This window comes from Spermophilus citellus (genome assembly GCF_964194105.1).
Source record: "Spermophilus citellus genome assembly, contig: SCAFFOLD_149, whole genome shotgun sequence".
NCBI classification, from domain to species: domain Eukaryota; kingdom Metazoa; phylum Chordata; class Mammalia; order Rodentia; family Sciuridae; genus Spermophilus; species Spermophilus citellus.
The window spans coordinates 140,099-163,585 of record NW_027673076.1 but is presented as its reverse complement, the minus strand read 5'-3'; the positions used below and the strand labels follow the sequence as shown (position 1 = coordinate 163,585).

The 23,487-nt window shown below is 36.6% G+C and overlaps 2 protein-coding genes across 2 annotated transcripts in view; both read right to left on the bottom strand.

Moving 5' to 3' along the window:
* The window catches only part of LOC308640142 (transport and Golgi organization protein 1 homolog), a gene marked incomplete at its 5' end in the record, with an annotated part of 16,053 nt that extends 15,354 nt beyond the window's left edge, over nt 1-699 (bottom strand). Inside the window, one exon of the mRNA XM_081312156.1 lies at nt 612-699. Within this exon, the coding sequence (XP_081168282.1) occupies nt 612-699 (88 nt within the window). The remainder of the gene's footprint in view (nt 1-611) is intronic.
* LOC308640149 (transport and Golgi organization protein 1 homolog) lies at nt 565-23,487 on the bottom strand. Its single transcript, XM_081312161.1, has 5 exons — nt 23,029-23,487; nt 21,208-21,411; nt 18,929-19,032; nt 3,120-3,251; nt 565-869 (listed from the first exon to the last, which is right to left on the bottom strand). The coding sequence occupies exons 1-5, from the start codon at nt 23,138-23,140 to the stop codon at nt 819-821; spliced, it is 603 nt and encodes a 200-aa protein (XP_081168287.1). The 5' UTR covers nt 23,141-23,487; the 3' UTR covers nt 565-818.

The following is a 23,487-nucleotide window of genomic DNA, read 5'->3' as shown; positions in this document are numbered from 1 at the left end:
TGTTATATGGTACTATGAGGAAATACTTCTTAGCATAAGTATTATGCTTTTAAAAAGCAATCTATGCTTATTAGCAATAAGAGTATAAAAATTATTAAAATTTAAGAAAAATATAAGAACAATGATATTTTGCTGGGCGCAGTGGTGCACACCTGTAATCCCAGTGGCTCAGGAGGCTGAGCTAGAAGGATCCCAAGTTCAAAGCCAGCCTCAGCAAGAGCGAGACACTAAGCAACTAAGTGAGACTTGGTCTCTAAATATAGGGGGTTGGGGATGTGGCTCAGTAGAGTGCCCCAGAGTTCAATCCCAGGTACCCCTCCCATCCAAAATGATATTTCAATTTAAGCTTATTTCGCAGATGGGAAATACAGTAAAGTGTTGTAGCTTGATATTCCTCCCTTCTCAAAATACTTTCTTTTCAGAAAATGGAATCATTTAATTCTTTGCAAAGAAAAACAGAAATGAGAACATACTGATTCACATTACCGTTCTTTAAATTATCTACTCAATTACTTAATGCATGATTAAATCATTAGCATACAAATACTCTTCAAATGTAATACATCTGCATTACATCAATATTCAAAAGTTAATCTGCCCCAAATTAAAACTTATCATCATCTCCCTATCCACAATTTGTTCCTCCTCTTTATCTCCTATCTCAGAGCTGGAACCATCATCATCCACTCTATTATCCATGCTAGCAACCTAGGAATAGTAAAATTTTCAGGAGGTAAAAAAGATAATAGACATTAAAAGTCACTGTATCTACTTCTAACATACATAAAACACACATCAAACACCAATACAAAGGGTTATTACAAGTTTAAGAAACCTAAAAATTTACCTTGATATACTCTATCTTTTACCTAGAAGAGAGAAAAAAGATTAAATTTGATGTCAAACATCTGCTCAATAGAAACAGCATTCCTAAAACAACAGTCAGAATCATAACCAAGTGAGAATTTAATAACATTCTGGTTCAGGATAATAATTTATAGGATTAAAAATAAGTAAAGGTTAACAAGCCTTTTAAATTTAATTGGTAGTGATATTTCATAAATAGCCTCTGACATAAAAACACTAAGATATGTACCTTATTTCACAGTAAAGATGTGTGTGTGTATGTGTGTGTGTGTGTGTGTGTGTGTGTGTACTCAAAATCATTTACTTGACAATTCTAAATAACCAGGATAAAGTCTAGAAACAATGACTATTCAAAAGGAATCCGAGGAAACAATATTAAAGGCATAATCTTTGTACTAAGATATGCCACTTTCACTCACCAGAAAACATCTTAGAACTCCAATTTAAATTTGGCTATTGGCTGAATTTAGAAACTAAGAGGCTACATCATCTTATTTCTGCAAACCACTAAATATATAGCAAGAAATCTGAAAGGGAAGACTGCTAGAAGAAAATGTACAAGCAACAAGAGAAATGACAATTAACATATTCTGGAAAGGACAAAAACAATCATTTCCAAAAGACAGCAATAAACTGCCTGATAATAAAACCTAAGCAGAATTTTTTTTAAAACATCACTAAATTTCTTTGTAACTTAGCATATTACTTTCAAATGTTATAAATGGTGATGGGATACTCAGATGTGTCCATGGATCATCCATGGGATCTTCGTAATAGGAAATTGCATTCAGAAAACTCCAACACAGAAAGAAATGAACATTTCTTTAATGTCATAGCCTTGCTAACCTTTTACTCAAAATGACAACAGAGGAAAATGGGAAGTAGCATAAAAACAGTCATCTAAGGTAGGAACTAAAGTTCCAAAGTCAAATGCTGAAACTGAGGAGCAACAAGCTAGGAACCAGATCCCACATAACCTAGTGAAAAGAGAAACAGGTACCGGGGTTCTTGAAATGAAAGAAACAAGAGAGAGAAATAGAAAACGTTTTCCTGTTTTTCCCTTCTCTTTATCCTTCTATTTCCTTTTTCCTTTTAGCTGAGAAAAAGTTCAATGAGATTAGAAAATTCCTCACAGGAATCCAGGCAAACGATTCTTCTATTTAAGAAGGGAATACTTTTTAAGAGATTTTACACTCAATTGTACAAGGAGAGGAAACTTATCTTAACAATGATATGTCTGAAATAATTAAGAAATCAGAAAAAGAACACTCAGATTTGAAAAGATTTGTATCCAATGCTTTTGGCCTCTTTAACTGTTAGGCTTTTCATATGCAAAGTCCATTTACCTAAAATAATTTTCTTCCAATTATGTTAAATAACTATGAAACAGAATGACCTACAGTACAAACATAAGTATGTATAAGCGCATATGTATATATATATATATATATATATATACACACACACACTTATACATATATGTACACACATACACAGAGATAGACTAATTCTGCTCAGGAAAAAAAAACTTAATGAACAAAACATTTAATGGATTTTTGGACAACACATAATCTATACTTTCAAATAAAAAGGTATTTTCTGAACATATGATGAAATCATAAAATCTGGGAAAAATTTATATAAAAGACTGGAAAAATTATCTCATCTCCTTTTTCTCATTTTACTGTATTTCTTTGCAGCATTTCCCCGTTTATATGTGTTTATATTAACATACAGTTCATCAACATTTAAATCTTAGTTTCTGCTTTTTTTCCCACTTCACATTTAATTGTGAGCATTTTCTGTACCTCAAAGCTTTGAAATAAATAAATCTGCCTACTATTCCATTAATCGAACATACAATAACCCCTAAATGAATTATGTTGTGCTAAGTCTTCAATCTAATACACTGTTCCATTGAAAAACATTACCAAAATCTTCAAAGCATAGTTATTTCTTTAAGATAGATTACTAGACATATATGCTACATAAAAGGATATTTATCTAACCTATCCCACCTTTTATCCCACTTTTAAGACTTCTGATACATATGAAACTACTGGTCAGGATGGCTGTAAGAATTACCAGTTCTACCAAATGCACCCACACTAAATTATTTTATAAGGTTAGTTTGACTTAAACCACTAATTTGTGTTTTAGCAACTGAAAAAGAAAAAAGGGGGGGGGGCAGTGACTATATAAAATAATCCTTGTGCTTATGTGCTAAGGTATAAGTAAGTTAATTTACTCACAACAAGAGCAGTTCTCCAAAAGAAAATGACAAAGGATACAATCCCAAAGAAAACAGTGAAAACTACAGGCTTCCATGGTAGTCCATAAAAATCAGTTCCAGGTTGAGTATCATCAGGCAATGTAGTAAACAGCTGAAACAGACAAATTAGAAGAAATGGGAAACCTTAAATTTATAACAAAACAGTCACAAAGAATCATGGCAATTCTAAACCAACCTCCTCATCAGAAATCCACCTCCTCAATATTTTCCAATAGTTTCTTCAAGAGAGAGGATACTGGCAGTCTCATATTTTTTGTTTGCTTGCAGTGTTTTCAAGTATAATGAATCTAAATACTTTTTTAAAAATATTTATTTATGTATCTTTAGTTTTAGGTGGACACATTATTTTGTTTTTTATATGGTGCTGAGGATCGAACCCAGTGCCTCATGCATGCTAGGCAAGCGCTCTACCACTGAACCACAACCCCAGCCCAAATCTAAATACTTTAAATTGAGCATACATTTCCAGTTTGTAACAGGCCCTATATCATCACATTGTCTAACACCTGGCTAGAATCCCTCTGGATCATTCTTTTCTCTTAGATAACCTGGTTTTTATAATTTAAAAAATTCATTTAAGACAAATACTTAAATATATGAAAGAACTAATTAATTTTATGGCAACAAATAAAAACAATGATGATATATGTATAAGATTTTAAATCTTACTTCCATTCCACTCTTATATAAACAGATAAGTGACATGTGATTTCAGACAACTCTTGACAACTGGCTTAGATAAACTTCTCTGAATTTAACATCCTTCTATAAAATTCAAAGCCTAATTTTAAATGGTTGCTCAAAGGCAGTGCAGTAAACACCTGCCTACTCTTCCCTGTTTTCACCGTCCTCTACACGTAATAGGAGATAACTGTCATTTGGGCCCAATTCCCCAGCAGTCTCCGTAGGGAAAAAACCTGTAGTAACGTTAGCTGTTTGGATTGTTGGCTGCATTTCGGAACATACCATGAGGTTGTCACCTCTATTCCGTCAAAAAAAAAAAAAAAATGCAAGTGGGGAAAGCTCAAGTACACTCTCACCGGCCTCACTTAACAATACAGTCACGTCCTGCCAGCCTTGGGCCTGACACACTCCATTTCTCCGTCGCCGAGACAGTCAGTGCACCCACTCTGCCAGAACTCAGCCACCCGCCTGCCAGAGCTGGGGTCCCTCCCTGGAAATAGGACCCTCACCTCCAGTAGCTTGGCTATGAGGGCTGCGTAGAGCACCGACAGGGGTCCCAGGAGCTCAGGGTCCCCCGGGGAAGCAGTGACAGAAGGCACAGTGGCAGGTACTGAGTCCATGGTGTAGGGACAGCTGAGCGGAAGCGACGCTTCCCTGCAGAACAGCACAGGACCCTCTCTTTCGCCGTTTCCTACTTCGGTAGGACCCAGCACAGGGGGCGGGTACTGGGAGTGAACTTTGCCTTCCTCCACCGCAGTGCTTTCCGCCCAAGGCACGTAAAACGCATCATCAGAAGAAGCCCCTGGGCGGACTGCAGTGAGCAGAGGGAGGATGCCGAGGGGCGGGGCCGGGAGCGGAAAGAACCAACTGCGGAGCCCGGCGGGGGACAGCGGGAGGAGCGGAAGAGTCCAAATGAAAGGACTCCAGAAGGAAAGAGGCTCATCTGTCCCCTGAACTGGGAGAGGACCGGCGATTTAGAAGGCCCTGGAGGAAGCCAGGGAACTAGCAGAAGGGGATTATAGGCAGAGACTAGGAAAAAGGAGGAAGTCAGGCCTCCCAGCCCTTCCCAGAGCAAAACCCTTTTGTCAATGTGTTGAGACACCAGGTACCTGCCCCAAAAGTGCAGACAGAAGAGGAGAAGCTTCTCCTGCTCCCTTCTAAAGGACTATTGCTCGGACTGGGCTTTCCTTCCCTGCTCACTCCAGTCCTGTTACTTTCTCCAATTGTGGATGACACTCTTTTTAAAAAGCCTTACCCTAAGGAATCATGTCATTATCACCCCACGCCGGTGGCTTCATTTCTGGATGCCACATTTTAAGGTTGCATGACTTGTGGAAAAGAACAGAATCATGAATAGCCCCCGAAAAGCACGTGCTAAAAATTGAAGAAACTGGGGACGTTTAACTTGGGGAGGGAATGAACATCTGTGGATCTTTAAAAATCTGTCGTCAATTTGAATACAGTCAATTCAAAAGAACAAGAATAAGCAGGAAAGCACTGAAAAAGAAGAGCAATGAAGGATACAGGGAGGGCAGACTATATAATTAATTCATGTACCCTCGTCCAAGCCCAGGAATACATAGAGATTGTGGGACAGAATAGAGAATCCAGAAACAGAACCAACTGGACATTTGGGGTACAATAAAAGTTAGTTTGGGGAAAATAGACTTTCTAATAAGTAGCGTTACCACATGAAAAATTATAAAATTGGATTTTTCTCTACTTATTCAAAAGATAAACTACAAATGGATAAGAAACATGAATGTAAAAATAGAAAATAAACAAGTACTAGAAAATATTGGGTGAAATCCCCAGCCCCACTTTTTTTTTTTTTTTTAACTTTTTCAGTGCTGGGGAAGGGTATCTAGGGCAAGTGCTCTACTGCTGAGCTATAGTCCCCCAGCCCTAACTTCTAAAGATACTGGGAATACAACAACAAATGTTTAAAACTTGTATTTACAAAACTATGTTATTCAAGCATTAATTATAATAATACAAGATGGTCACAAAAGGCTAAAACAACCGTCATCAATGAAAGTTGTTGAATAAACCAAAGAAGAAAGAAAATAATTTTAAATACTGCTAAAAGCTGGTTTCCAGAATACATTTTTTTTAAAATGAAGTAGAGAAAAATATTTATAGAATACTATTTGTATCTTAGAAAGTGAAAAAAGATGAATATATTATTTCTTATAGCTTTGAGATAAAATTGACATGCAATAAATTACATGTATTTAAAGTGTGCAATTTGATAAATTTTAACATGAAATTATGAAATCACCATTATAATCAATATACACATCCTTTACGTCCAAAAATATTCTCATTCTCTAGGTAATTCTGCCCTTTGTCACCCTTCCTTCTTGCCCCCCAATTTCCCATTCCTCCAGCAAAATGTCTATCTTAATAGATTGCTTTGTATTCCTCAAGTTTTATGTGTATGGGATAATATATTGTATTTTCTATGGCTTCTCTTATTCAGCATAATTTGAGATTCATCTACATCAGTTTATCTATCATCTATTTTTATTGCTGAGTAGCATTTCATTATATGTATGTACCACAATTTGTCTATCATCTATTGATAGACATTTGGATTTTTTTCCAGTTTGGGGCTTTTACAAATAAAATAGCCAAGAACACTGATATAAAATTCCTCCTATTGCTATATAACTTATCTTTTCTTTGGAAAAGAATGGTTGGATATGACTGGTGGATTCTACCACTTTATATCCCCACCAGCTGTGTACCCATCCAGTTCCTCCATCTCTTCTCCAACCACTCAGCACAATTGTCTTTAATATTAGATATTTAATAAGTGTGTAGTGGTAACTCTTATGCTTCAAAATTGCATTTCCCTGATAATTATGTCAAGCATTTTTAATGTATTCACTATCTGTTTATCTTCTTTGATGAAGTGTTATTTTACAGGACTATATTTTTTCTAATGAGTTCTAAGAGTTCTTCATATATTCTTGATGCAAGTCTTGATAAATACTTTACAGTAATTTCCTCCCAGCTTGTGTTTTGTCTATTTCATTCACTTCAAAGTGTATTTTGAATTACAGAGGTTTTAGTTTCATGAATCCCACATTGTCAAATCCTTTTTAATGCTTTTGTTGTCAAATTTAAGAAATCTTTGCCGAATCTAAGTTCAACAAAAATTTTTCTCTTATTTTTTTTCCTAGAGGTTTTGTAGTTTTGAGTTTAATATTTAAGTCTGTGAGTTAATTCAGGTGTCTAAAGCAAGGCATGGATCAATATTTTGCATATAAATCTGCAGTAATTTCAGTACCATTTGCTGAAAAAACTTTCCATTCTCTACTTGTCTTTCCATCTTTGTCAATGACTGTTGCCATATATATTGTGTATCTATCTCTGAATTCTTGGCTCTGTTCCAATGTTTTGTCTGCAATCCTGATTACTGTGGCTTTAGAATATTTTTTTTTTTCTTTTTTTCCTCTTCGTATGGTACTAGGGATTGAACACAGGACCTTGCATATGCTAGGCAAGCGCTCTACCACTGAGCTACATCCCCAGCCCTAGATTAAGTCTTGAAGCCACGTATTCTAGGTCTGTTGCAATCAGCTTGTCATTTTCTACAAAACTCTGCAGGGATTTTGATTGGAATAATGTTGACTCTGGTGATTAAACTGGGATGAATGGACACCTTAGTCTTCTGACTCATAAATTAGGTATATCTCTCCATTTAGGTTCTCTTTAATTTCTATCAGCAATATTTTATAGTTTTTAATATATACATTTTAGTTTTTGCCATGTTTATGTTTAAATACTTCATATTTTTATTCTATTTTACATGGAAATCTTTAAAATTTCAATTTCTAATTATTCATTGTTAATATATAGAAAATATAATTGCTTTTAGATGTAAATTTTATCTGTCAACCTTACAATAGCTTTTTTCTAGATCATACCAGATTGTATCTATATATATTCATGTTATCTGAAAATAAAGAGAATTTTATTTCTTCCTTTCCAATCTGAGTGCATTTTATTTCTTTTTCTTGCCTTAGTATACTAGCTTTTTCCTTACTGCACCCCAGTACAATGCTGAATAGATGTAATGAGAGTGGACATCTCTGTTTGGTTTCTGATCTTGGGGAAAAGTATTCAATTATCAACCATTAAGTATGAGGTTAGCTGCATTTTTTCAGAGGATGTTTTAAGCTCCCTTCCATTCCTAGTTTGTTGTTTGTTTTTCTACATCAATAATCAATGCTGAGGGGCTGGGGTTGATACTCAGTGGTAGAGCACTTGCCTAGCATGTGTGAGGCATTGGGTTTGATTCTCAGCACCGCGTATAAATAAGTGAATCAAATAAAAGTCAATCAACATCTAAAAAAATTTTTAAATAATAATCAGGGCTGATTTTTTTTACATGTCGATGGGATTTATTGTCACCTACTTGTACATGCACACAAAATAACAATATAATTTGGCCAATATTACTCCCCAACATTTCCCCCCTCCGCTGTATTTTTTAAATGCTTGTTTTGTATCTCTTGAGCTAAACACAAAGACTGTGCTTTTAGGTACATCAATGTGGTAAATTTCATTGATTTTCAAATGTTAAATAAATTTTGGATTCTTGACATAAATCCCCATCATCAGTCTAGTTTTTGTCTATGATGTATTTTCCTTTTACATATTGTATTTGACTTAAATTTTTGTTTAGAATTTCTGTACAGATTCATTGGAGATCCCATGAGAGGTATGTGGTTTCCGTTTCTTGTTATATCTTTGTCTTGGTTTGGTGTAGTGATAACACTGGCTTCATAGGAGAAATATTTCCTTGCTTTAATATTCTACAAGGGTTTAGTATTACTAATACTATTAGGAATTAGTATCATTTCTTCCTTACAGGTTTAATTGGATCACCAATAAAGCTATCTGGGTCTTATATTTTTTTCTTTGTAGAAAGGTTTTTACCTATACCTTCAATTTCTTTAATAGTCAACAAGGTTTATGAAATTGTCTGTTTTTCTGGAGTGAACTTTTGCAATTTGTGGCTTAAATAGAATTTCTTCATTTCATCTAAATTGTCAAGTTAATTAACATAAACTGTTCATAATATCCCCATTATCAGTCTAGTATCTGTGAAATCTGTAGCTATATCCCTTCTCTGATTGCGGATATTGGTAATCTGTGTCTCCTCTTTTATTTCCCTCACTAGATGTTGATCAATTTTATTCATCTTAAAGAACTAGCTTTGGGTTTCATTGATTTTCTCTTATTTTCCTTTTTTAAAATTTTACTGACTTATGGTCTTTATTATATCTTTTTTTCTTGCTTACTTGGAGATTAACTTATTTTTCCTTTTCTAGTTTCTCATAGTAGGAACTAAAGTCAATGACTGGAGACTTCTTTTTTAATAAAGCTATCTTGGGCCTGGTAGTGCTATAAATTTTCCAATAACACTTTAGTGACATTGCACAAATGGATATGTTGTTTTCAGTTTTATTCAACTCAAAATATGAATTTCTTCTCTGATTTATTTGACTCAAAAATTATTTAGCAGTGGGGGCTAAGGTTGTATCTCAGTGGTAAAGTGCTTGCCTCACATGTGTGAGGCACTGGGTTCGATCCCCAGCACCACATAAAAATAAATGTACTGTGTTGTTCATTTATATATATATATGTGTGTGTGTGTGTGTGTGTATATATGTATTTAGCAGCCTGGCACTTAAGTTTTCAAATATTTGAGAATTTTCCAGATTTTTCCATTATTGATTTCTCATTTTATTGTGTTCAGAGAATAAGCTTTGCCTGACTTTGAATACTTTTATATTTACTGATAATTTTTTTTAAGATCCAGAATATAGTTTATCTTGGTAAATGTTCCATGTGTACTAAGCTCCTTGGGGGTTTTCTATAAATGTCAATTAATTTCAAATGGATGGATTGATTATGTCATTCACACTTTCTACAACCTTACTTTTATTTTTCGTTTTCTGCCAATTGCTGAGGAGAGGATATTGAAATCTCTAAATGTAATCTATAGGATTCATCATTTTCCTCATAATTCTATCAATTTTTATACTTCATGTATTTTGAAGGTCTAATATTAAAAGTACAAGCATTTAGGCTTATTATATAATCTTGACTGATTCGTTTATCATTAGGAAATAACTTTCTTTAGTCCTGATGATATATTTTGCCCCACAACCTCTTTTGGTTTAATGTAGCTACTCCAGATTTCCTTTGACTAGTGTTTAACATGAGATACCTTTCTATTTACAGTGTTATTCCCTTAGACATCTATTTGGGTCTTGCTTCTTTAGGCAATATGACAATCTCTGTTTTTAACTGATGTATTTAGATACTTTCCACTTAATAGGATTACTGCTGTGCAAAGGTGTAAGCTTAATATAATCTTCTATTTGTTCCTTCTGTTCTTTGTTCTTTCTCTTTTCTTTCTGTATTCTTTTGCAGAAATACCACTATCGGTATTTTTAGTGATTCCTCTATTGGCTTATTAAGCTATAACTCTGTTTTCTAATCTTAGTGCTTCAGGGTTTAGAATATACATCTTTAATTTGTCACAATCTACCTTCAGATGATACTATATTACTTCACATATTCAATAAGAATGTTACAATAGTTACTACCCTTCTGAGATTTATACTGTTGTCATGTATTTTACTTTACATGTTTTCTAAGTCCCATACTACACTGATATTTGTCTTTAAACAGTCAATGACTTTTTAAAATGTTCAAATAAGAAAAATTATTTTAAATATTTATGCACACAGTCACCATTTTCAGTGTTCTTTACTCCTTTATTCCATTATTTCCATCTGCTGTCTTCGTGCAAGTGTAGGGTGAATTCTTTCAGCTTGTATGTCAGTACAAGTCTTCATTTTAGAAAGATATTTCACTGGGCATGATATTATCGGCCAACATTATTACTCTTCAAATATATTAAAGGTATCACTACACTATATTCTCTTATGCCTAATTTCTGACAAGAAATCTGATGTCATCCTTAGTTCTTCTCTACATAAATGTCTTCTCTAACTGCTAAGATTGCTCTTTATCACTGGTTTTGAGCAATTTATTTATGATATAATATACCTTGATATAGCTTTATTCATGCTTTTTGTACTCTAGTTCCATTTAATATCTTGGATCTGCAGATGTACAGTTTTCACAAATTTTTGAAAATTTTTGGCCATCATTTCTTAAAATATTTTTCTGAATACCTCTCATCGCTCAACTTGAAACTGTCCCACAGCTCACTGATGCTCTGGTTCACTTTTCTTTAACAGAAGAAATTTTCCCTGTGTTTCATTTGGGGTACTTCTCCTGCTATGTCCTCAAGTTCACTAACAATTTCATCACAATGCTTATTCTGGCATTAATCCCATCCCCTGTGTTTATCATATATTTTCAACTCTAGAAGTCTGATTTTCTTAAAATATATCTTCTATATCTCTTTTTACCTTTTTAATACACGAAATATAGTAGTAATAACTTTAAAAAAAAATGCCATTACCTCATTCTAACATCTCCGCCAGTTCTCAGTTGGCTTTGATTGGATGATTCTTCTCCTCATCATTGTGGATTATATTTTTCTTGCTTCTTTGCATGCCTGGTAAGCTTTGATTCGATGCCATACATTACGAATTACTATTCTTAATATTTCGTATATAATTAAATTACTGGAAACAATTTGATTCTCTTGGGTCTGAATATTTGTTAGGTATGACATAAATTGTAATAGTCAGTCCGAGGTAACACCCTTCTGATTATTCTACCCAACTTCCTTAGATAGTTTTTTCCAGGTGCTATTCTGGTCCCTGTGTTAGGACCTGTTCCTTCTAATCACTTAAGATTGTTTCTCTGACTTGCTAAGCAGTTTCATCACACTTATGTGCAGATCAATACCCTGCTGAACACTAAGAGAGCCTTTCACAGATTTCCAGAATTGTCTCTCAATGTAGCAACCTTCTTTTGGTACTCCACCCTGTGAATTCTAGTCACTTTGGTTTTCCTGGAATCTCAGCACCATCTCTCAATTCATGGTATCCTCTGGTTCTGCCTGATTTCCCCTTCTTTGTCATGGCTTGGGAATCTCTTAACATAGTAAAAGCTGGGACAACTAAAGAGCTCACAGCATTTGTTCCTTATGTTTCCAGAATCATTCTTTGTTGCTTGATCTTCAATGTTGCTGGATCTTCAAATTTTATCTGTTTGTGGGGTTTTTTCATATTTATTTTAGTTGTTTCAGTTGGGAAGGTGAAGCCAGTACCTATATAAAGCTATCATGGCTAGATGTAAAAATCATTTGCTTTTCTTTTTCTTTTTATGGTGCTGGGGATTGAACACATGGCCTCATGTATGGTAGGCAAGTGCTCTACCACTGAGCTACATATCCCTTTTCTCATTTGCTTATTTTTTAATAGCAGAATACATAATGAAATAAATTTTAAAAGTTAACTATAAAAGAGAGTAACATCAGGGTAGACAGAACTGGGACAAAAGCTAGAGTTCTTTCAAAATCAGGCAGGAGAATCACATGTTCAAAGCTAGCCTCAGCAACTTAGCAAGTCCCTACGCAACTTAGTGAGAACTATCTCTAAATAAAAAATAAAGAGGCTAGGTATGTGGCTCAGTGGATAGGAGCCCTGGTTTCAATCACCAGTACCAGAAAACAGAAACATCTTATTTTTACAAATTAACTTTGGCTCTTCTAAATATTTAAATAATTGTAAAATAAACAAAAAAATCTTTAAAAAGTAACACCTAAATATTGAAAGCAAAAATGAAACAACCTGTGATATCATGTTGGTGACAAACCACAGAAATGAATTATTTCAAACATACCTTAGTGGGATATAGCTTAAAGACAAGAGAATTTCATTTCATTTCAGGAATACATTCCTGAAAGTATTTTAAATAACATAAATATAGTCGTGTGTTGCTTAATGATGGGAATAAATTCTGAGAAACACATCTTAGGCAATTTTAGTGTGTAAACATCATTGAGTATACTTATACAAACCTAGAAAATATAGCCATTTCCACACGTAGGTATTCATATATGGTATATCATCGCTTTGGGGATAAAAACCTATAAGATATTATTATACTGAATTCTGTAGACAATTGTAACATTGTAAATGTTTATATATCTAAACATATCAAAACACAAAAAAGATATTAAAAATACTAGGTGACAAGAATTTTTTAGCTCCATTATTATGCACTAATGAACAAAATGTCATTAAGTGGCACAAGACTGTAAACAATTATATTGATGTCATTGAAAACTGGAACTCCAACATCAGAGAATGAAAACACAAATCTAAGAGAGATGAAGTGAAGTAAAATCTCTCTAGCATCCTGAATTTTCATGGGAATTATCTAAATGACATGATGAAAAATCCCCATATATTTCTGAGCTTTGTTCACTAAAAAGGCCTACAAATGACAGTCAATTTGAGCAATAAGCAATCTTAGTACTTGGAATGTAGCCTCTAAATATAATTTCCTATTGAAAGGAATCAAAGTTCTTTTAGAGAAATAGTTCCTTCAAGGTCTGGACAGGGAATGTTTAAGATGAACTTGGAACATCTCTCATAGTTCAAAAGCAAGGGAAATAGGTAACAATGACCACTAGGTGGTGGCAAAGGGTCCCAGGAGCCAAGATAAAGAGGCTTCTACAAGGCAAAAGGGGGAGAAATTGAGCATCAGGTAAGAACAATTACTATTCCTAACTAGATTAAACACACCAAATATTTTTAAATGCATGACATCATACTGACTCTTAAATAAAAGTTAAAAAGATTTCAAAAGCCCCTTTGGGTATCATTTGATAATGCTAGAATAATACCTTACTATTCTGAAAAGTGTTTAAATGAAGAAAAGGAATCAAATGTTTATCTCCTGACTTAACTATACAAACCAAATATCTGTGTAAAGAATAATCAATCATAGCCAGGCGCCGTGGCACACACTTGTAATCCCAGTAGCTTGGGAGGCTGAGGAGGGAAGATAGCAAGTTCAAAGTCAGCCTCAGCAAAAGCGAATTGCTAAGCAACTCAGTGAGACCCTGTATATAAATAAAATACAAAATAGGGCTGGGGATATGGCTCACTAGCCAAGTGCCCCTGAGTTTAATCCCCAGTACCAAAAAAAAAAAGAAAGAAAGAATAATCAATCATAAATTTTTATTTGTATAGGCATCCCAGCCTTTAAATGAAGAAAGAAAAATCCCAGCAACTCAGACCATTGCTATTTTGCAACCTGTAATATATTAGCAAATCTCACCAAGGTCACTGTTGACTAGTAGTCAACATCAAAGGAGAGGACATGCAGATGTCAATGCAATATTTCCTATTAAGTTTTCATAAGAAACAGAATTGAACCTAAACCTGACTACCAATTTCCAAGAAATATGAAGCAACAGAGAGAGGCTGAGGTTGTTAGCTCAGCACTTGCCTAGAATGCATGGAGCCCGAGGTTCAATCCCCAGCACCACCAAAAAAAAAAAAAAAAAAAAAGGCAATAGAGAAAACAGGTTAAATTGTTGTACCAGGGGGATGTCATTTATTCACCCAAACTACAATATATCCTAGAAGTCCCACAAACATATTTTTTTTCAATTATTGCAAAAAGTTACAACAAAAGGAGAAATCAATAGAGAGTAACTTATATGAGACTTGTTCTCCCACTGAAAGCAACCAGAAAGTTGGAATATATATATATATATATATTTTTTTTTTGGTACCAGGGATTGAACTCAGGAGCACTTGATCACTGAGCCACATCCCCAGTCTCAGCCCCATTTTGTATTTTATTTAGAGACAGGGTCTGACTGAGTTACTTAGCACCTCACTTTTGGCTTTGAACTCGTGATCCTCCTGTCTCAGCCTCCCGAGCCACTAGGATTAAGGCATGTGCCACCATGCCCAGTCAAAATATATTTTTAAAAAGCTATTTTTCAGATAGAAAGCCACAAGGGACATGCAACTGTCACCCCTAAGAGCAGGAGAACAAATAGGTGAGCATTCTACCTGGAGGCACCCTCTAGACCTCAGTTTGGGGAAGGGGAACCCAAATGGGGCATAACAGTCTCACTGAGGAGAGAGAGACCAGAGTTCCAGGAGATTAAGCAGCCAAAAATATGTAGAGAAAACTACCAGAAAGATGGGAGCCACAAAGAAAGAGTTCCAGAAATCTGCATGGAGGTGGTCTTCAGTTTGGGGCTACATTCTAAGCAGTACCTGCGAGGGCCAAGAACAACTATAAGCTAACCAATCCCACAGTTGGCACTGAGCTGGGAGAAGTCTGGATTCCAGCTAGCCAGAGAGAGTTGACATACAAAAACAGTATGGTCAACAAGATCATTAAGAAGTATTTGATCCAGGCATCATGGCACATGTCTGTAATCCCAGCAACTCAGAAGGTTGAGGCAGGAGGATCCCAAGTTTGAGGCTGGCAACTTATCAAGGGCCTAAGCAAGTTAGTGAGACCCTATCTCAAAAGAAAAAAAAAAGTTCACTCAATATCATTAATTATCAGGAAATAAACTCACAAAGACATACCCACTAGAATGGCCCAAGTGCTAGTGAAGATGAAGTCAAGTGGAAGTCTCCTAAATTGCTGGTGGAAGTATAAAATGATTGTGGTCATTTTTTAGCATGGCTTGACAGTATCACATAAGATAAAAACATACATTAAACGTAGGAGGCAATTGCACTCCCAGATATGAGTCCACTTATAGTGGCATATATATGAAATAGTACTGTAGGAAAAATGAATCTATAGTTTAAAAAAAAAGTTATCAGTGGTTGCCTGGAACAGGTGGTGAAGGAACTCACTGGGAAGGATCCCAAGGAAACCCCTTTTCTAGTGAAAAAACTGTTCTATATCTTGATTATGGTAGTTTTTACATGGCTATCTACATTTGTTAAAACTCAGAGTGTGCTTGCTTTGGCAGCACATATACTAAAATTGGAACAATACAGAAAAAATTAGCATGGTCCCTGAGCGAGGATGACACCCACATTTGTGAAGCATTCCATAGTTTTGTGGAACCAACCCTTCAGTAGATGAATGGATAAAGAAACTGTGGTACATATATGAAATGGAATATTACTTATAGCATTAAAAGAGAAAAAAATTATGGCATCTGTGGGTGAATGGGAATATCAGGTTAAGGGAAGTAAGCCAATCCCAAAAACCAAAAGCTGTATGTTCTCTCTGAAAGTGGATGCTGACCCATAATGGGGGTGAGGTGGGTGGTAAGGGGCATGGAAAGAATGGAGGAACTTTGACTGGGCAAAGGGGAGGTAGGACAGGTGAGGGGGCATAGGGATAGGAAAGATGGTGGAATGAGATGAACCTCATTACCCGAGGTACATGTAGGACTACACATGTGTTGTGTACAACTAGGAAAAGTTTTGTTCCATTTATATACAATGAATTGAAATGCATTCTGCTATCATGTATAACCAATTAGAACAAATTAAAAAAAAACTCACTGATATTGGCTATCAAGGAATTACTGTTAAGTTGGGTGATGGCCCGTGGGTTCATTATACTATTCTCTATGCTTTTCTTTAAAGCTTTAAAATTTATTTTTTAACTAGTACATAGAAACAAACATTATAATTATTGAAGTAGGTAACATGACATTTTGATGCATGTATACACTATGTAACGTTTAAATCAGTTAAATATATCTACCTCCTCAAACATCATTTCTCTATGGTAAAACTTTCACAATCTTTTTTTCTAGTATTCTAAAATATACAGTATGTTATGGTTACCTATAGTCCCCTACTATTCTCTCTGCTCTTATTTGAAAGTTTCCATGATAAAAAATACTAAAAATAATTTTTAAATTAAGATATAACTTCAAATATTTAAAGGATTTCTATGTAGAAAAGAATTCAATTTTATAGAGGAAATCATGTGGAGAAAAATTTGGAGTCAATACAAGGATGAACTAGACAACAGAAGAACAGATAGTCTTGTAAGAGAGTGACTCATGCTAGAAAATACTGGTGTACAGGCCTCATAACTACTCGTCAGGGCCACAGTAAAGAAAATAACTAGCAATGAGTGAGAAACAGCCTTCCAAGGTTTCTTCTAACACTAAGATTCTACTAAGATTCCATTGATCAATGAATCTGATTGGTGCACATCTCCCAAACACATCAGAGCCTATTACTATCCAGTCCTATCAGATATCATACTACTTGTTTAAGATTTTGCATTGACTTGTTCATAATTTTTGCATATATTTGTTAAGTCCTTTTCTTAAGGCTTTCAAAAATCACAATCATGCCTTACACCTGTTAGACTCTTTTAGTCCTCGAACAATGTCCTGTATATACTGGGCCATCAAAATGCCTTTTTGAAATCTCCTTTCAAATCAGTCTCATAACATTCTGCCTCTTCTTTGCCACTCACGTCTATGTCTTACCTATCACCGTACAATCACTGACCATACCTGCACCACATTCATGTCCCCCGACCTAGACCTAGAGGAGGGCTCTGTGCATACCTAAAAATATGAATAAAGAAATCCTTCCCATATCGTGAGGCTGTTAACTTTCCAAGTGATGCTGATTCATTCTGATAATCAAATTATGACTGTGGAAGACTGCTTTAATCACTGGAAATATCATTATTCTAACTGCCTGGCTTGTACATACCCCTTACCCAGGTGGCTGCCACCATCATGAACAAACATGGAGCCAACTGAAAAATGATTTGTTTCTCCCCACCACATCTTTTCCACCCTGGTGGTCTTTCCTCCCCAGGTATTCATTGTCTTTATACCACCTTCTGACTGCCTACATGAGAATTAGGGGGTGTGTGGGGGTAAAACCCTTCAAAATGCCAGACACCTCACCAGACATTTTACCTTGTCAAATCATTTAATTCTTATTATTGGAGTAAGCATTATCTACATTGTTCAGATGAGGAAAACTTTTTTCAAAAGTTTAGTTATTTGCCCAAACTTCTAAATGATAACCTTGGGATTTGAAACCAGATCTACCTGGCTTCAAAATCTATACATTTTACAAGGAAAACACGAACATCTTTCTTACACAAGCCTTGAAATAACACAACCTACAGGAAACAACTTCAGTTGAGGAGGATTACTGTCACAATGGCCCTAGGACCATCTTATCCTCCAACCTCTAAAAGCTTTCTCATTCCTATAATTAAACTCTAAAAGTCCAATATCAACAAATACCAACGGGGGGGAGGTAAGTCCTAAAATGCTTAGATAAGCTTCTAGACAGATTAAATGTCTTGTTTGGATCATGATTTTCTTTAGAAAGATCAGCCTTAAGGGACTCTTTCTAAAAAACAGATCTAACCTAATTCCTTTCATTCTTAAAACTTTCTAAGGATCCCCACTATTAATGGTCTAATGCTACTTTGGCTCATGACTTCCTTTAAGATTTGCTGATCTCTCCAACAGGCCCATCCCCCTCCAACTTCACACTTTACAACACCAACTATTCACATTCTCCTGCCCTCCCCAAATATCCTTTTCTTCATGTTTCCATTTCTCTGAACACATTTCTTCTGACTGCCAGCTTCCCCCACCACCCTCCACCCCAGCCTGTCTAATCAACAACAAACCACATGTCAGACTCCTGTTTGCCCTTTGCCTGTGTTTCAAACACATCTCAACTACTTTCTGACCTTATTGATCACCCTTCCAACCATAATAAATGCATTTATGGACAATAATGTTCTACCATCGAATAAATACCTCTCTTTCTGCCATTATCTTACTGTGTTTCAAGTGAATGCTGTTATCTCCCTGCCAGAATGAAAGGTTCTGAGGGGAAGAACCAAGTTTTTACAGGTGTGCAAATGTCCAGCCTTGGTAGACAGCAAATCTTCCTCATGTGCTAAACCAAGTAGCCATTAAAGCCACACCCCTATGGCTTTTGTTTCAGGAGCTATCTACTCAAAGGGTCAGGAGTCATTTTCATAAAGACATTTTAAGTTCTTCACTTCATGACCAGAAGCCACTTAAAAACTAATAAATAATCAACATTCTAATTGAAGAAACTATGTCAAACTTACCATCTTAGACAAATAAAGCAAGAATGAATATAACAAGAAAAGTATGTTGTCCAAAAGGGTGGCATCTGCTGGCTCTTCCACCGTACCTTCTGTTATAAATAGCTCTAAAATTGAAAGGGGAAATGGCTATTTTATTTTATGCTATAGAATAAGAATTGTCTCTCTTCAGTTTCAATATTCTTCGAGTGTTTCACTAAATATATGAGTCACAGTGCCTGGAATATGTGGCTCTCCTAAAGACAATTAACACAGAGAAGAAAACTTCAAAATCCTAATTAGAGCTTTCAGACCCTTCAATTATAAAATGAACAATCTCCAGTCTACTCTCCACTACTTCCATGGCCATACAACTGCTACCAGAACAATATTTACTCAAGGAAAATTTTTAAAACCAGAGATTATATATATAAACAGGGTCACATTCAACAAACATGGATTTAGTGCTGGTGAAACTTTGTGTTTAAAATTTTAGGAAAGCTAAAAGAGAGGGAGTCTTGGTTTGTAGATTTGCAGGTGGAATGAGCCAAGGCTTAACACAGTATCTGGCACCTGGCAGAGATACTCAACAATTATTTATTGAATGGACAGATGACAGCTATTTAAAAAGAACACAGTAATACCAAGAGAGACTAAAGGGAATTGGGTACAGACCTGCATTGAGGCTCTGTGAATGAGGTAGAATTCCAGTTAGACCTGAGAGCTTGTAGGGGTGGAATTTCAGTATGAGTTACATGAGCCTGGGGTATGTTTGATTAAACAGCAGGAGTCCAACATGCAGTTATTAAGAAGTTGGACCAGTTGCCTCTAAGGTCTTTCTCAACCCTGAGATTCCATTCACTACTATTTTTTTAAGCTTTTGCCTATTTTTTTTTTTTTTTTTAGTTTTTGATGGACCTTTATTTTATTTATTTGTATGCAGTGCTGAGAATCAAACCCAGTGCCTCACATGTTAGACAAGCGCTCTACCACTGAGCTACAACCCCAGGCCCTCCATTCACTATTGGTCTATGAATTTGACTGCTGGTGAAGTCTGCCCCATTGGCTCAGCATCTCAGCACCTGAGACACATTAAATGACATTTGGGAAGATTTTACCTATAAAGGTCATTGACATCATTTTGTGGTGGAACCTAAAAGGCCAGGGAAATAATTCATTCTTAATTTTGTAAGCCAAGTTTTCCCTAATCTTGAAAGTTTTGGAGCATGAAAATAACAAATCTTAATGGTGCGTGATTCATTTTCAGAACCTTATGGAGTTAAAGACAGTTCAGAAGTCAGTAGTGTTCATATATGGATGCAATGTCTTCTGGAAAATGGGAGAACTGATGTTACTCCTTCTCAAATTAACTGAACCCCCCCCCCTTGCTATGAGTTCTCCTACACTCTGTGTGTGCAGATGGTGGGGGGGGTTCAGATCAGTGCTGCTAAGCCCTTCACTGGTGTAGGATAATGCTATAGCTATGCTTACAGACCAGAACCTTTAAAAACACAAAATACAGTAATTATGGCTTTATAGCACCATACTGGATGGATAAAATAAAACAATTAGTCATCATCTAATTTACTGATAAAATGAGAGTGAGCAACACAAAAGTAGAATGCTGTTGATGCCATCATTGGGGATTTTTTTGAAAAAAATGTTTCTCATCTCCCACTGGATACTGTGCACTATGATGAAGTATTCATAAGTGTCAGTCTAAAATGGATTGCAGTTCTGTACTGTTTCCTGTAAGTATATAGTATAAAGATCTGGACCATTGACTGCATTTGAAGAAGTTTAATTACCATGTCCAGGAAACAAGTCAAAACAGGACTTGAGCTATATTACATTCCATTTAGAAGAAAAGGGAAAAAAACACAGAATCTATGAGACTATGAACAGTGATTATTCAAGCTAACTTGTACCAGGCCAGACTTTCCTGGAAGGCCTGCTAAACACAGATTGTGGGTCCCACCCCCAGAGTTTCTGGTGCTGTTGGTCTGGTTGAAAACTACAGTTTTAGAGCATAAGGCCTTTGAAGAATAATATTTTAGTTGTAAATGGTTTACACAAGCTAGTCATAGCTAAACATTTGCTTTTAGGTGAGTTACAGTCTCTGGCCTATTTTTGATTTCTAGTCATCTTTATTCTTGCTTTTCTCTCACTTAAGAGATTTTTTTTTAACTCACATGTACCTATACCACTCTCTGCTCTATTTCGTACCTTTGGCAACAAATATCCTTGAAAGCCTTCATTATGATAATGCCTCTACTTTGTAGAGAAAAATTGGCAAGCTTTACCTGGGTCTACTTTCTCAGTATTTGGGATCTGAGACACTTCTGAGACACCCATGTCCTCAGTCACAGGTTGACTCAAGAGGCTGGGCTCTTCAGGATGGTTCACATTAAAATGATGATTCAGGAGGCGAGGCTCTTCATGAAGATTTCTATTAAGATGATTTGTGTTCTCTTTAGGAAAATCATCTTCATGGGGTGGCTGCATCTCTACAAGGGAGAAGAATGCATTAATCAGATGGATGATACTATCTACCCCCACTTAAGCCCAATGATCAGCCCTCCCCCTCAGCACACAGCTCCAGATACCTCAACACTGCCCTCCATGTCCTGGCATGCGCCCATGAGAACAACTGGGCAAGGATACGGGAGGGTTAATTGTTTTCATCCCATTTAAAGGATGACTGAACTATACAGTCAAATTTATAAAGAAGCCTTTAATCCAAAGAATTTATAAACAAATACATTTATGATAGAGGCTTCAATAACTTACCTTCCCTTGGCAAACCAACATACACCCACATGAATAAATGTGCAGAAGAGAATTCTGGTCCAGAACAAAATGTGAAATGTCTATTCTGCTCAGAAATAACAGGAACTCTGTCATCTAAAAGTGTGCTGGTCTCAACGAGCCAGTATAGAGAAGGGAATTCCATAAGTCTAGCTTGCTTAATGTGCCTTTCAAATATGTTCAAAGTAACCTAGGAGCCAAATGGTGAACCTATCTCCTTCCTGAGCTCAGGACATAGACCAATAGGATCCAGAGCAAAGATTATCTCTTTACAGCTTAATATTCTACCCTGAACATTCACTTGCACTTTGCATTCTTATCCAAAATATATCTGCTTTGATTAAATGTACAACTGTTTTCTTTCCCCAATTATCAGGTAAAATTAGTACTCTTGGGAAGTAAATTTTCCAATGGCTTTATGTCCTTCTGGAATTCTTATCATATACTCTCAGTTGAAATATTTCATTTTGAAAAACAATGGATAGAGATGATCAAATATGAAACCAGGAAACAGAAAGCTTTTATCAGGATATTGGCTCATTGTCAGTTTGACAAATATTTAATTGAAAGGCTTCTATGCGTCAAGCACTACATTACAAGGCTTGTCATCCTGGTTCCATCCTTGATTAATATGAATGCAAGGACCTTAGAACCCAGTGGAGTAAATCCAGAATAAGTGACCTCTCCCACAAGAGACTGGAAATAGCATGGTATCCATAAAAGATAAATGCTGGGGAGGGGAATTCAGGCAAGCTATCCATTAAAAGTTATTCTAGGGCTAGGGTTGAGTGGTAGAGCACTTGCCTAGTGCAGGTGAGGCACTGGGTTTGATCCTCAGCACCACATAAAAAGAGATTAAATTCTAAAAAAAAAAAAAATGTTATGCTAGTCACTCCACACCCACATGATCTAGTACAGGTATTTTATGATTAAGAAATTATGTTTAATAAAGCCCTTTTATAATTTTAACATAAAATGTGTACTGTTAACAGGTCTACTTTTGTGCATTAGTTTCTCATTTATATCTTTCTCATTTATATCTTTCCCAACCCCGCCTCAGACAGTAGAGAAACATAAAATGCTGGCAACAAGTGGGAGTCGAAGCCCCCCGCAACCCGAGCGGGCTGGCCGGGGCTCAGGCAGAGCCGGAGGGGACACACGCAGGGTCCCGAGGCTCTGTCACTCCTGCGCCCCACCCATCATCCTGCGACCCCCTAGCCCAGCCCGCGGGGCTGGGGACCAGGGGATCGGAGCCCCATGCGGCCCCAAAGAGCCACCGCGGAGACCCCGGGCTGCCCGCCCGCCTGCGCACTCACTGCTGCATTCGTCGTCTGCACAGAGTTTGTGCTTCGGGTCCGGTTGGCCCAGCACTCGCCAGGTAGGACAGAGCAGGAACAGCCAGAAGAGCAGCCCCCGCACCACAGCCATGTTGTGGTCACCTCGGGAGCCGGTGACGCGGTGGAGTAGGCTGCAGCAGGCGTGGGCAGGTGGCGCCGGAGGCGGGGTTCAGGGGGCGGGTGGGTAGCGAAGCGCGAAGGGGAGGCGCCCGGGAAGGCTTAAGCCTTTCACGGGTGACACGTCAGCAGGGATATCTGGGGGTCGATCCACAGACTCTACTGGAGAACGCAAGGAGCCAGAGCTCCATCCTTCTCTAGTGGAGACTTCTCCTTGACTGAAGACCTTCTCCTCTAGTCGCTGCCTTGGCAACTAGGACTCTCCTTCTCGTCCAATCACCTGCCTTTGCTTCTGTGACCTCACAAGCGACCCTCCGTGTG

Excerpts from the sequence above, each read along its gene's own strand:
- LOC308640149 (XM_081312161.1), bottom strand. The coding sequence starts at position 23,140 with ATGGCTGTGGTGCGGGGGCTGCTCTTCTGGCTGTTCCTGCTCTGTCCT. Across the intron at positions 21,412-23,028 it reads TGCAGACGACGAATGCAGCA|AGATGCAGCCACCCCATGAA; the intron begins GTGAGTGCGCAG and ends TCTCCCTTGTAG. Across the intron at positions 870-3,119 it reads TTTGGAGAACTGCTCTTGTT|GTAAAAGATAGAGTATATCA; the intron begins GTGAGTAAATTA and ends TCTCTCTTCTAG.